Below are 14,391 nucleotides of genomic sequence, written 5' to 3'. Positions count from 1 at the left end.
AATGAATCATGTTTTATGTTATATCATGTGGATGATTGGTAGCATGTGCGTCGCTTATCTGGGGTTAGAGATGGCACTGGGATTCAGTATGGGAAGAAAAAAAGCCAGCAGAGGCAGTGTAATGCTTTGGCCAATGTTCTGCTGGGAAACCTTGGTCCTCCCCTTTCATTTGGATGTTACTTTGACATGTAGCACCCTCCTAGATAGATGCCAGAGAGTAAGTATAGTTTTGGCTCTGTCTACCTATTAGAGGAGCAGCAGGTAAATTCTATATTCTCTCTGCTTAACAGGGAGCAGGATCTGTGAGTTAGGCCTGCTCAATGTGCTCAGTGTGTGATTCATGTGGTCTGAGGGAGTGTCCCCACTGGTCCAATGTGGAGGCACATTGCACAGTGGAGGAAACCTGACCAATGGGCACACAGGCTTTGATACAGCCCCAGTGATTGGCACAGACTGCTGTCTTGGTGCACTGTGGGGTGTAGTATATAAACCCAGGGGCACGTGTGCTCAAGGTTTTTGGCTGGTGAGCAGAGTCCTGGAAGGAGGGTGGCAGCTGCCTCATCTTCTGCAGCAGTTGGTGTATGGTCACAGGCAGTCGGCCTTGTGAGCCAAAAGTATGGAGCCGAGCCCAGAGGTCCAGGAGAGCTGACTGAAGGAGTTGAGGCACTGGAGAACCTGGAAAGCAGTTTCGTGAGTACAGAGGATCGTGCCTAAGGGCCTGGCCAGGAAGGGGGCCACTTCGGAGTAGAGTAGTCAGTGGACAGGTGTCAGCTGGTGGATAGAAAGGGGGTACTAGGTGTGTGCCCTGAAGATAAGCACTAAAAGGAACATTACCTCAGATTCATCTAGTGGCAGGATGAAGCTGCGGCCTTGCCGCATTCTCAGATAGAAGTCCTCAGCATTGTGAATAGTTCAAGTGTGAGTATGCCACTTATCCCTTCTCCCATCTCCATATCAAATAAAACAACAAAAAAAACAACCCCTAGACTGTTCATTGACTGAGCCAAGAAAGTAAAGTGTTAAGATTCTGCATGCAGTTGCTTCGGGTAACCCAGGGGAATCCAAAAGTGGGGAAAAACCAGAAGCTCTCAAGGGGGCACTGCTACAGACATGTACCACCTACCTAAACATTGTTGCTGACCAAATACACCCCTTCATGGAAATTATATTCCCCGATGGCAGTGGTTTCTTTAAGCAGGATAATGCACCTGGCCACACTGCAAAAATGGTTCAAGAATGGTTTGAGGAACACAACAAAGAGGTTGACAAATTCTCCTTATTTCAATTAATTTCAATTCATTGAGCATCTGTGGGATGTACTGGAAAAACAAGTCTGATCCATGGAGGCCCCACTTGCAGGACTTAAAGGATCTGCTACTGATGGCTTGGTGCCAGATACTACAGCATATTTTCAGAGGTCTAGTGGGTCAGAGCTGTTTGATGGCAAAAGGGGGAGCTTTTCAATTTTAATAGGTCTTCATACTGTTATGGCTGATCGGTGTATTTTTATAAACTTTGATATGGCTACAAATTAGCTTCAAAACTCAGACCTGGGTATACATGCAATATAGGTGGCCATCGGTGAACAGATATCTCCCCAATCTTGATGGCAGAGAAATACATAATTGTCCTAGGTGAGTCTCGTTCACTAATTTTCTACTTTCTCCTTTCTCGCTCTCAAGGAGAACCTCCAACAATTTGAAAAGTTGTGTGTGTGATAACCATCACTGACTGGCTAACAGACTTTTTATTTAAGTAATGCTCAACAACAGAAGAGCAATAGCTTTTGGCCTTCTCAACTGAGAAATCTCTATAGTACAGTGTGTACTTAAAACAACACCTATATAAACAAATAATCTTATTGCTTGATGCCACAGGGCATTAAACAGTTTATGACCCTTCATGCTTGCTTTTTCATTTGTTGGCTCACTTTCCCACGCCCTTGGTTTATTTATCTTGTCTTGGGTGGTTCCACTAATCAGGCCAGATTAGCTATTTTAGTGCAAATTAACACCGCCCAGAGACTGTCCAGCACACTTTACTTGTTACATGTGCAAGATCTTTCTCTTTGCATAAACATACCCAACCAATACAGTGTACTGTGTCTCCAGTGAGCACTTTTCAGGAAACAGTAAAAAGTTAAGCGGGCCATAAATAATATGATTATCGTTCCTGCAGCCAAATACACTCGATTCCCCCATCAGTAGAGTTAGTATTTATAAGAGAATGCCTCCCACAGAGCTATTGTGTTCTCCCGGCAGGGAGGGGGGGCGTCGGGAGCCATCCCTGCTGGGAGAAAACAGTGCATATTGGTAGCGCCTATAGCCCCTGACAATAATCCCATCTTGGGTTGTACTGATACCTGTATCAGTGCTGATTTTAAGCATTTGCACACGTACTTGTACTCATACAAATGCTTTGCTACCTAAAACTGATACCTTTGTGTAACGATTTGAGCCCATACAAAATGAATGGGCTCAAATCGCACTGCAAAGAGTTGCATGTGATTTGAACAGGAATGTGGTATGATTCCTGTCCGAATCCCATTCAGTTTCCTTTACCTCTCTTGTGTGAACCCAGGCTTGTCATAGGGACTTCAGCCTGTGATCACACAGGAGCGGTGCAGGAAACCGCATGTGATTCGAGCAGGAATCGCACCACATTCAAATGTGATTCTTTTCAGTTTTATTTGAGCCCATTAATATTTATAGGCTCCAATCACACCGGTATCGGCATTTGGTATTGGTGAGTACTTGAGCATAAGTATCAGCACTTGTACTCGCTCTTAAAAAACAGGTATCAGCGCATCCCTAATCGCATCCTAATGCACACGGGACGTTTTTAACGCCGCTGTAAGTAGCGTCAGGTGTTTTCTTTTTGCAGCCTAAAAACGCACCTCCATGTTATTCTATGGCCTCATGCACACACAGACGTTTTTGAGCTGTAAGTGGCCTAGGCGTTTTTAAGCTGCAAGAAGAACCCACGGCCTGCGCGTTCTGAGGACCAGCGTTACAGCTGTAAAAACGTCTGACGCTGCTAAAGGCTGAATAACGTTGCTATAACGTTGCTTAACGTGCGTTAAGCCACGTTATTGGTTTTTTCTGCCTCCATTCAAAATCAATGGTTCCCTACGGGAGCCTATTAATTTGAATGGAAGTCGCACCGCAAGTCGGATCAGGATGATCCGACTTGCGGCGCGACTTGCGCTGTCAGAATCTTGAGGGGGAACTCCACACCAAAATGGGAAAAAACAGCATGGGGGTCCCCCCAGGTTCCAAACCAGACCCTTATCCGAGCATGCAGCCCGGCAGGTCATGAAAGGGGAGGGGACGAGCGAGCGGCCCCACCCCCCCTGGACCACACCAGGCCACATACCCTCAACATGGGGGGGTGTTGGTGCTTTGGGGCAGGGGGGGCTCTGCACCCCCCACCTCAAAGCACCTTGAGCCTATGTTGATGAGGACAAGGGCCTCATCCCCACAACCCTGGTATGGAATCATCCATACCAGCACCCACACCCCCCATGTTGAGGGCATGTGGCCTGGTGTGGTCAGGCGCTCGCTCCTCCCCTCATCTTTCCTGGCCTGCCGGGCTGCATGCTCAGATAAGGGTCTGGTATGGATTTTGGGGGGACCCCACGCAGTTTTTTCAGCGTGGGGCTACCCTCCAATTCCATACCAGACCCGAAGGGCCTGGGAGGACCCCCACGCCATTTTTTCCCATTTTGGCGTGGAGTTCCCCCTCAAGATTCTCACAGCGCAAGTGGGATCATCCTGATCCGACTTGCGGTGCGACTTCCATTCAAATCAATAGGCTCCCATAGGGAACCATTGATTTTGAATGGAGGCAGAAAAAAACGCTGCTACAAGCGAAAACGTGCAATAACGCAAATGGAAAAAGCTACTGAAAGCATGTTTTTACAGCTGCTTTTTCCGGCGTCAGAACTAGCTCTGACGCATGTTTTTTCTAACGCCCCGTGTGCATGGGGCCTAAAAATCAGCTTGCCCATACATGGTTTAAATCTCGGCCGGTCCCTGCTATTGTAATAAACTCCAAAATTGGGGTGCAGAGACAGTATGTTGTAGCATTAGTATACAGATATGCATAACTAATATGAACAATGCATTTGTTGTAAAATGCCTTCAGCATGACATGTTTGTAGGATTTATTTCTGTGAGTAATAAATTACCTGTGCAAGCTTAAGGGCTCTTTCACACGGCCGCTCCGATTTTTTATTCCGCTGCGGCACTTTTTTTTTTTTCACGGACACGGATGACATTTGTGTCATCCGCTCCGTATGTCCGCATATCATCCCATCCGTTTGCGGATGATATACGGACATAATGTATGTCTATGGGGATTGCGGATGTCAGCGGATGGCACCGCTGACATCCGATTTTGCATCCGTTCCGTTTTTTAAACGTAAGAAAAATAGGGTTCTGTTCCAAAAAACGGAGCAGAACTGAAAGGACAAAAATCGGATGTCAGTGGATGGTCATCCTCTGACATCCGCAATCCCATTGCCATGCATTATGTCAGTTTTTCATCCGCAAAAAAATGGGAACGAAATACGGAGCGCCCGTGTGAAAGAGCCCGAATGGTGTTCATGAACTTCTGAGGAATGTCAAATCTGCAGTCATAATCCAAATGCTGTCAGGCACCACCATTAGTTGGTGGGGGCCCAGTATTCATGTTTATGTCAATGGAGGAGAAGAGTTGTGCTGGCAGATGCTGTTTATACCACTTCTGTCAGCAGGGAACAATAGCAATTGCAAACAGGTTTACTAACCTGCTAGATCAACCGTTCCCACAAATAATGACTAGCTGGTATAGTTGTGGGCTTCATTGCTTAGCTACCAACATACTTAAGAAAATACTCTCCAAACCTGTGAATAATCTTTAGTTAGAAAAATTGTTTAATCAACCATAATGATCTCAAGAGGCTTGTTGTGTGTCACCTGCTTCTCCTCATTGGCTGAACCCTGGTCTACCCCAGTTTGCTACCATACCGCACCTGGTTCTATGAGCCGCCAAGGGCACCATACTCTTGGAAAATATAACTCAAAATGGTCGTCTGTTGACATTTGATGAATTAAAAGCCCTATTTGCCCTTCCCAACCAGTATTTCTTCATATATCTCCAGTTGCGCCAGGCTTTCCTATCACAATTTGGCTCCCCTAGAGCAGTGACTCAGAAACACTGCTGCAGAATGAATCTCTAAAAACCTTTATCCGGGGTGTATAAGGAGCTATTTCCTATGAAGTCACCCTCTGGAGTTCCCGGACCTAGGAAGACTGGAAAGACATACAGAATTACCTCTTCTAAAACCTTGTCTGCCAGAGACCACCTTATTCAGTTAAAATGTTTGCATAGAATTTATCTGGTGTCAGCTAAGCTAGCCAACGTCTCTCTACCCTGCTGTTTCAGCTGAATGCTGGCGATGCCCCAGCTGACTTCAGTCATGTTTTCTGCCACTGCCCTGTGGTCCAGGTTTTTTGGTCAGAGGTATCCAACTGTATAACTGATGTCCCAACCCTTCCAATAGCGTTAACCATTTCTGTCTGTCTATTGGGATTGGTGGAAGAAATTGCCCCTACCAGGTCTCTTAGAACTCTAGTCACTATTCTCCTATTTTATGTCCATTGGGCAATAATTCTTAACTGGAAGAAAACAGCTGCACCTGCCCTGGCATCTTGGAAAGCTTTAGTTACTATGGTTCTGTTTGACAAAGCTACATATCGTTTTTTTTTAAATGTTTATTGGGTTTTTTAAAGAAAAAATACAGTGAACAAAATGAACAAGAGCAGGTAAACCAAGTCAAAATCCAAAAGAAAACAAAGAAATGTCCATAGGAGACACAAGAATGCTTGGTAATGATACCCATGAGCACATACAGAAAAATGGGAGGTGGGAAAGAAAGGGGAGGGGAATGGGGAGGAAGGGGGGGGGGTGAACCCGTACCTGTCTTCTAAGAAAGGGTAAATTGGATATATGATAAACACCTATAAAGGAATGAAACTAACAATAATGCATAACATTTGTGATACCAGGGATGTTAAATAATGTCAGTGATGCCTATGTGGTAAACAGATTAGCCCGGACTGTCAGAGGGGAACACTTTCTATTTACAAAGGGAATTGGTCAGGTCACGTGTTAAGTACCACTCAGTATATCTAAACCATATTGACCAGGTCATCCCTACATAGTGATTGTCCTAAGAACTTTCTCCATCGTGAGAAGAATCTGCGTGTAAACCGAAAGTTCGTCAGTATGGCATCAAGTCTTTCCAGGTTGCAGAGTGACAATAGAGACACCAGCTTCAGCCTGGGAGGGGTGGGTGTAATCCAAGTGGCCATGATGGATCCCCCAAAAAGTTCGATAAAGTATGACAGAGCTAGTTGTTTACTCCTTCCACCAATGCCTGAGTGAATCTACATCCTCAGTTGTTATGGTATAAAATTGACCCGCTGCAGTTTTTCTCTGTATTTTCATACCTGCTCTGATGATTTGGGCCGATTAGTTAACATCTCCCTGCCTCTATGTGGCCCCTGATGTTCAGTGTTTCATATTTTTTCCATATGAATGAATAATGAGGTATCTGGTCTTCCTGGAATTTTAGTTGTCTGGGGACAGACAATATCAATGTACTCTGTGGTTGTCAGTTGTGTAGCTGGCCTGGGCTGCTAATTTGGACATGATGTCACAGGGATGGAGAGCAGAGGGGGGGGGGGGGTTGGGAAGAGGACTTTTTTTGTTTTTTGCTTTTGTTTTTCATTTTTGTACATTTGCAGTCTTGGGTCCCCCCCAACTTTTTGTTAAAATGATGACAAAAGTGTCTAATTGGCACTCTGTATTAGATGAGTATATTTAAAGTGGTATTAAGTTCTTATGAACACAGGGCATTAAAAAAAACAAGCTGTACTGACACCAGGAAACAGCAGCAGTAAAAACGCGCTTTTAGAAGCTTTTTGCATTGGCGTTAATGTGCATTTAGCCATGTTAGTTGTTAGCAGCGTTTCTTTGCCCTCTTCTAATTTCTACTCCCAATCCAATTTGAATGTCACGCCCAAGTCAGATCATCATAAAGATCTGACTTTTGTGATGCGACTTGTGCTCTGAAGATCTTGAAGAGGAACCCCAGGCCAAAATGAAAAAAAAAAAGACGGCGTGGAGTCCCCCCCCCCCCCCCCTTTGGGTCTGATATTGATCTTGATGGAAAACCCCACGCCACACTTAAAAAAAAATAATAATAATTTGTGGGGTCCTCCCCCAAGACCATACTAGAACCTTTAGTCTGGTATGGATTTTAAGGGAAACCCCCAGGCCAAAAAAAACAAAAAACAGCAGGCGGTCCCCCACGTAATCCATACCAGACCCTTATCCGAGTATGCAGCCCAACAGGTCAGGAAATGGGGGGGACGAGCGATTGCCCCCCCCGCTTCCTGGGCCATAGCAGGCCACATGCCCTCAACATGAGGGATGGGTGATTTGAGGCAGAGGGTGCCAAGGGCCTCTTCCCGACAACCCTGGTTAGTGGTTGTGGGGGTCTGCGGGCAGGGGGCTTATCAGAATCTGAAAGCCCACTTTAAGAAAGGGGGTCCTCGGATCTCAGCCCCCCCCATGTAAATGATTATGGGGTACAATGTACCCCTATCCAATCACCCAAAAAAAGCAGTGTATTGTCACAAAAAACAAGAGACGGTATTTGACAAGTCCTTTATTAAAAATTAAGCCGTTTAGCCACATCAGGCATTTTTACAGCTGTAACGCTGCTGCCTTAGAACGCGCTGCCCCTGGGTTTTTTTGCAGCTTGAAAACCCTTACGCCATTTAAAACTCCAAAAAGCCTATGTGTGCATGGACACAGAGAATAACGTGAAGAGCCCATTTTAAGCTGCAACAAAAAAAACGCCTGATGCTGCAAAACCATCCTGTGTGTATGAGACCTCAAGGTTCAGCTTTTAAAAAAATAGAAATAAATAACAAACATGGTATACTTACCTGCTCTGTGGTTTTGCACAGAGCAGCCCTGATCCTCTTCTTCTCTGGTCCTCCGCCAGTGCTCCTGGCTCCTCCCTTATGACCATGACCAGTGCCCCCAGTAGCAAGCTGCTTGCTATTGGGGCACTGGTGCGAATTTGCTCCTGAGCTCTGCTCTATGCGTCCATAAGACACACAGAGTCCCGGCTTGGCCCCACCCTCAACTCTCTCCTCATTGGCTGACTGGCTGTGATTGACAACAGTGGGAGCCAATGGCTCCCGCTGCTGTCTGTCAATAGGGAGAGAGAGACTCGGGACAGCCGAAGCTCTTGTGCACATGGCTGTATTGAGAGGGGGCTCAGGTAAATATTGAGGGGGCTGCGTTGGGAGGGGGAGCAGCACACAGAAGGTTTTTATCTTCATGCATAGAATGCATGAAGGTAAAAAACCTTCAGCCTTTAAAACAGGGGTCGGGAACCTTTTTGGCTGAGAAAGCCATGAACACCACATATTTTCAAATGTAGTTCTGTGAGAACCATACAATACATTTCAGGGGTCGGGAACCTTTATTTAATATTCATATTCATGGGCCGCATCTATACAGTGAGTAGATGGAGCCGTGTGAAAGTGCCTGGAGTCCAGTCGGGAAGAGAGCAGAGCAGGCAGGTATGCAATGAGGCCGGAGTGGTGAAGCGCTTGCAAGCCTGCGAGTGATGGAGGTGAGTATAGGCCCTGAGAAAATGGCGTCCGGCCACTGAAGGCCTCAGAAGTGGAAGTGAGAGGCAGCTCCCGGGGGCCCCCGGGTGTCAGAAGGGAAGGAGATCAGGTCTATCGGGGCACAGGGAGCGGATGGCAGGTCTCCTTACCGGGCAATGATTGCCAAGGCCCTCAGATGCACATCACACGAGTTGGCGGTGGGGTCCATATCGCGGCAATCCGGTCACCCAGAGACGAACTGAGGGTAGCGGTGGGTAGCCCACAAAGTGTACCGTCAAATGGTGCAGAAATCTCCTCGGGTACAGCTACGCGGATGGCATTGTGGTAGACGCAACGGAGCTCTGGGACTACATGTCCAGCGCAGCTCATGTCTGGACACGCCCCCTTTATTAAAGATTTGTCTGCGAGCCAGATGCAGCCATCAAAAGAGCCACGTCTGGCTCGCGAGCCATAGGTTCCCTAGCCCTGCTTTAAAACGACTTTAAACTAGCCATAGATGGATTGAAATTTTGCCACTTTACCGGGACGTGGCCAAATTTCGATTCATGTGTGGCCACTACCACTTAACAGAAGGCGGTCTAATGATTTTTGGAAAAACGTTTTCAATCAGTGGCTGCAGCCCGTTGGATGAAAAAAAAAAAAAAAAAAGATCCATTAATGGCCAGCTTTACACTTTAAAAACATTCAACAGACCCTCTGATACTTAGAGAATACCCATACACATAGCAAATTTCCCAGTAGTGGCACAGATTAGCCTGTCTTGCAGTAACTAAGCGATGTAGGATGGACAATATTATAAGCATTAATTTGTGAACGTCTGCAGTTTTTCTGATTTGAGATGATGAACATAAAAGTAATCAATACCAGTAACGCACCCTTTTTTTTTTTTTTTTTTACTTCTAAAGGAGTGTGCGTTTCAGGTTACTGTGGTAGTATCTCTTCCTTTCATGTTATCTCATCCAGCACATCTTGTTGTAGCAGCAAAGGAGAGAAAACATCAAAAGCAGAAAAGTAATCTCCCTTGTCTGTAGGACTGTGTCAGTTCCTATCAGCACGCAGGCTGGAATAACATGATGACATTCCACTGCAGAAAGACAAACACCCCCATTTTCATAAAATTCTCCACTTCCTTAAACACAAATATCAATTTCAGCATCATTGTATACCTGGGGCTGGAAACATCATCCTGCGGTTTATGTTATTTGTCCTTTGCTCCATTCCCAGAAGCAACCATTCTCCTAAAAGTAAGAATACGTGGTGGTAATAGCTTGGTGCCTGATAGTGCTTAGGATGGCTTTATTCATCTCCTGCTCCCATAACGCATGAGAAAGGAATAAACACTCATGTTTCAATATGAACAAAAAAAAAACAATATCAGGGGCATTGATTATAGGTGGGGAGATGGGTAACTAAAAACAAGATGCTAATAGTGCCCAATCCAATTCTAGAGAAACCTATACGCGATACAGAATTTTAATCCTGTCTTTTAATAATTTGATATTGTATGGCTTTAAAGCAAACCTGTCAGGTCAAAAACAATCTCAGCTAAGCTCTACCTGCAAAAGAAGTATCAATACTTACCTTTCTTGCTGTACACGCTGCTGGGAGATTTGATCTTCTGTTTCCCCAGCAGCACTCAGTGCTTTCTCCCTCCAACCTTCACTCCTGTGCCCTATAGCAGGGCCATCTTACTGAATGGGCATGCTGGGTAGTTGCCCGGGGGGGGCCCCACTTGCCTGGGGGCCCCACCTGCCTAGCGACCCAGCCCCAGCCAAGCATTAGTCCCTGTCAGCCCTGCGCTGCTGTCACAACTGCAGGAATGCCTGTCCGCCTCCACGGGAACAGGCAGACACAGGACAGTCGAGTCTGACTCCCGTCCGTATGTGTGTTCACCGGACCCAGCCACCCAACTTGGAAGCTGTCATTAGCCTGCCACTGATGTACCAATAAATATCCCCTTATCAATAAATTGCATGTTTATTCTTGTGAGTGATTGTGTAGGCAGGGCCCCAGTGCACTTCATTGCCCGGGGCCCTTTAATGCTCTTAAGATGGCACTGCCCTGTAGTCATATACAACAGGAATTTTGGTCAAATTCTGCTGAATCAGCCAAACTTCGAGCCGTGAGTGACCCTGTCAGCACCATCCGGCTTGACAAATTCGATGTAAAAATTGACTAAGGCGGGTGGAAAATTATCAGCCAAATAATAACAGAGCTATCTCACCACCAGTGTCCCCAGCAAATAAAAGAATTTAGTTTCTGATTCTTCCACTTCGCATCTACCCATATTATAATAAGCCAGTTATCAATGGATGTGGTAAATGTGTTTCTAGAGACTTCATTCACAGACTAATATCTTTTACGCCTAGTATGTCTGTTTTATCCTGTTAGGTTTTTGGATACACTGCAAACTGTATGAACTTCTATTCTTCTAGGAACGGCAACTCAGGGAAAATGAAAGTTTGAACCTTACAAAAAGGATCTCTGAGCTGGTATCAGGGAAAGAGAATGAGAGACAACTAGAGCTAAAACTATCACACTGGAGAAGACTGGTGCAGGATGAGAAGGAGAAAGTTGCTGCAGCACAGGCAGAGGTAAAACTTTCAAATCTTTCCTAAAGGTTGTGGCAAATTATATTTTTTATGGGCATCATCAGAAATTTCACAAAATATTTTACAGACCAGGAAAAGCAAAACATGGGGTCTGAAATCCTTCATATTACATGAACCTAGGATGTTGGATATATTGTTATTTGTGAATAGCGAGTCTAACATACAGAGGCTAAATCATTATGGTAGACCCCCTCTACTTGCCAATTACCTAGATTGGCTTGTACAGTAATGGTTTGTGACAATGATCTTTTGGTGTCCAGATTGTGTGTACATGGCCAGTCACCTTCTAGTGTTTGAAACCCTAAAGGGTATGTCAGGGCAAAAAAAAAAAAAAACATTTGCAGTACATCTTTGCCATAAGTGCATCTGGAAAATATTCACAGCACTTCACTTTGTCCACATTTTGTTATGTTACAGCCTTATTCCAAAATGGATTAAATTCATTATTTTCCTAAAAAATCTGCAAATAATACTACATATTGACAATGTGAAAGAAGTTTGTTTGAAATCTTTGCAAATTTATCAGAAATAAAAAAATTAAAAAAAAAATCACATGTACATAAGTATTCACAGCCTTTGCCATGACACTCAAAATTGAGCTCAGATTCACCCTGTTTCGACTGGTCATCCTTGAGACGTTTCTACAACTTGATTTGAGTCCACCTGTGGTAAATTCAGTTGATTGGACATGATTTGGAAAGGCACACACCTGTCTATAAAAGGTCCCACAGTTAACAGTGCATGTCAGAGCATAAACCAAAACATGAAGTCCATGGAATTGTCTGTAAACCTCAGAGACAGGGTTGTATCGAGGCACAGATCTGGGGAAGGGTACAGATAAATTTCTGCAGCATTGAAGGTCCCAGTGAGCACAGTGGTCTCCATGATCCATAAATAAAGAAGTTTGGATCCACCAGGACTCTTCCTTGAACGGTCCACCTGGCCAAACTGAGTGATTGGCGGAGAAGGGACTTAGTCAGGGAGGTGACCAAGAACCCGATGGTCACTGACAAAGCTACAGCATTTCTCTGTGGAGAAAGGAGAACCTTCCAGAAGAGCAACCATCTCTGCAGTACTCCACAATTCAGACCTGTATGGTAGAGTGTCCAGACGGAAGCTACTCCTCAGTAAAAGGTACATGGCAGCCCTCTTGGAGTTTGCCAAAAGGAACCTGAAGGACTCTCCGACCATGAGAAACAAAATTCACTGGTCTGATAAAACAGAGATTGAACTCTTTGGCCTGCATGGCAAGCATCATGTCTGGAGGAAACCAGGCACCGCTCATCACCTGGCCAATACCATCCCTACATGAAGCATGGTGGTGGCAGTATCATGCTGTGGGGATGTTTTTGAGCGTCAGGGACTGGGAGACTAGTCAGGATCAAGGGAAAGATGAATGCAGCAATGTATAGAGACATTCTTGATGAAAACCGGCTCTAGAGCACTCTGGACCTCAGACTGGGGCGAAGGTTTATCTCCAACAGGACAATGACCTTAAGCACACAGTCAAGATAACAAACGAGTGGCTATAGGACAACTCTGTGAATATCCTTGAGTGGCCCAGCCAGAACCAGACTTGAACCCAATCGAACATCTCTAGAGAGATCTGAAAATGGCTGTGCACCGACACTCCCCATCCAACCTGATGGAGCTTGAGAGGTCCTGCAAAGAATAATGGGAGAAACTGCCCAAAAATAGGTGTGCCAAGCTTGTAGCAACATACTTAAAATACTTGAGGCTATAATTGGTGCCAAAGATGCTTCAATAAAGTATTGAGCAAAGGCTGTAAATAATTATGTACATGTTTTTTTTTTTGTTTTTTATTTTTAATAAATTTGCAAAGATTTCAAACAAATGTCTTTCACATTGTCATTATGGGGTATTGTTTGTAGAATTTCAAGGGCAAATCCATTATAGAGCACACAAAAACAATATAATTTCCAATGCCTAAATCTAAAATATGGTTTCTTGTCTGCCATGTGATGTGTTATTTTATTCCTCCAATAAAGAAATCATGTCTGTTTTTTTTTTTTTTTGTTTTATAAAATGAGGTTGCTTAGAGTAAGTAGATACCAAATATGTACAAATTGCTAAAAACTACAGCACTAACAATTGTCCATAGAAAATGTTTAAAGCTTTTACAGGTCATCAGTTTGGAGTTAACCGTAAATGATGGTTCTAATATTTTCTGCTCCCAGTTTGGCATGCACTGCTATACATAATATGTGTGTTTTTTTTTTCTTGTACACCCATTGTGCATATATGGGATTATATCTATATGCATGTTGGGTTGGGGCTTTTACATTTATTTATTTTTTTATGTGTTTTAAAATTCTAATAGACCGCTAATAGAACCCTAATGTCATCTCTGCTCTCTGTTGATGCCGATTAAGCACAGTCTGTGCTTGATAAGCTTTTTTCCCTGCCAGAGCAGCCAGGGTTTGACAGCACCAAACCCAGAAGTGCCCATAGCTGAGCTCTTTCTGGGTCCTTACTCACCAAAGTAAATCAGCAAGTAAAAGTGATCAGGTGGCTGTAAAGCTGACAGCCGTGAGACAAAAAGGAAAAAAAAATTACAGCTGCTTTAACTCATGGGAGTATGTGCACATGTCGGCACTGCTGCAGACATAATACCTATGTTGGCAACAGCAGTAGGGCTAAAGGCCTTGCATATACAAGGTGTTGAACTGCATCAGAAATGCACTAAGCTCTTATTTGACTGTTGTGAAATTAATTTTTGTAGACTAAAATTACAAGACCTGGTGTCAGTGCAGCCCAGTATGTCTGTTAATTATCCCTCCTTTGCTCTCCTTATCTCCACAGCATAGAGACTAATCTTTCTGTACTGAAAAATAAGAACTGGGAGAACTTGAGATTACACAGGACAGCGCTGAATTTATGACACAGTCAAAAGTTTTTTTTTTTTACACTATAGCCCTGTATATTGTCGGGTGACATCAGCCGGTTCAATAGAAACCGCCCGACTTTTAGCCCATGTGTGCTGCAGCTGGTCCAACAGAAACCAGCCGACTCCTGTTGAAGGGTCGTGACCGAAAAAGGTCTGCCGACGATCTATTGGTCAA

General features: G+C 44.5%; 1 protein-coding gene across 1 annotated transcript in view; it reads left to right on the top strand.

Moving 5' to 3' along the window:
- LOC309555474 (uncharacterized protein) overlaps window positions 1-14,391 on the top strand; it is a 128,603-nt gene that overhangs the window by 83,549 nt on the left and 30,663 nt on the right. Inside the window, exon 9 of the mRNA XM_082257501.1 lies at window positions 11,132-11,290. Coding sequence (XP_082113627.1) covers window positions 11,132-11,290 — 159 coding nt within the window. The remainder of the gene's footprint in view (window positions 1-11,131; window positions 11,291-14,391) is intronic.

Source organism: Pelophylax lessonae, assembly GCF_965119305.1.
Source record: "Pelophylax lessonae genome assembly, chromosome: 5".
In the NCBI taxonomy this organism is placed as follows: Eukaryota; Metazoa; Chordata; class Amphibia; order Anura; family Ranidae; genus Pelophylax; species Pelophylax lessonae.
This window is presented reverse-complemented; position numbering and strand designations above follow the sequence as displayed.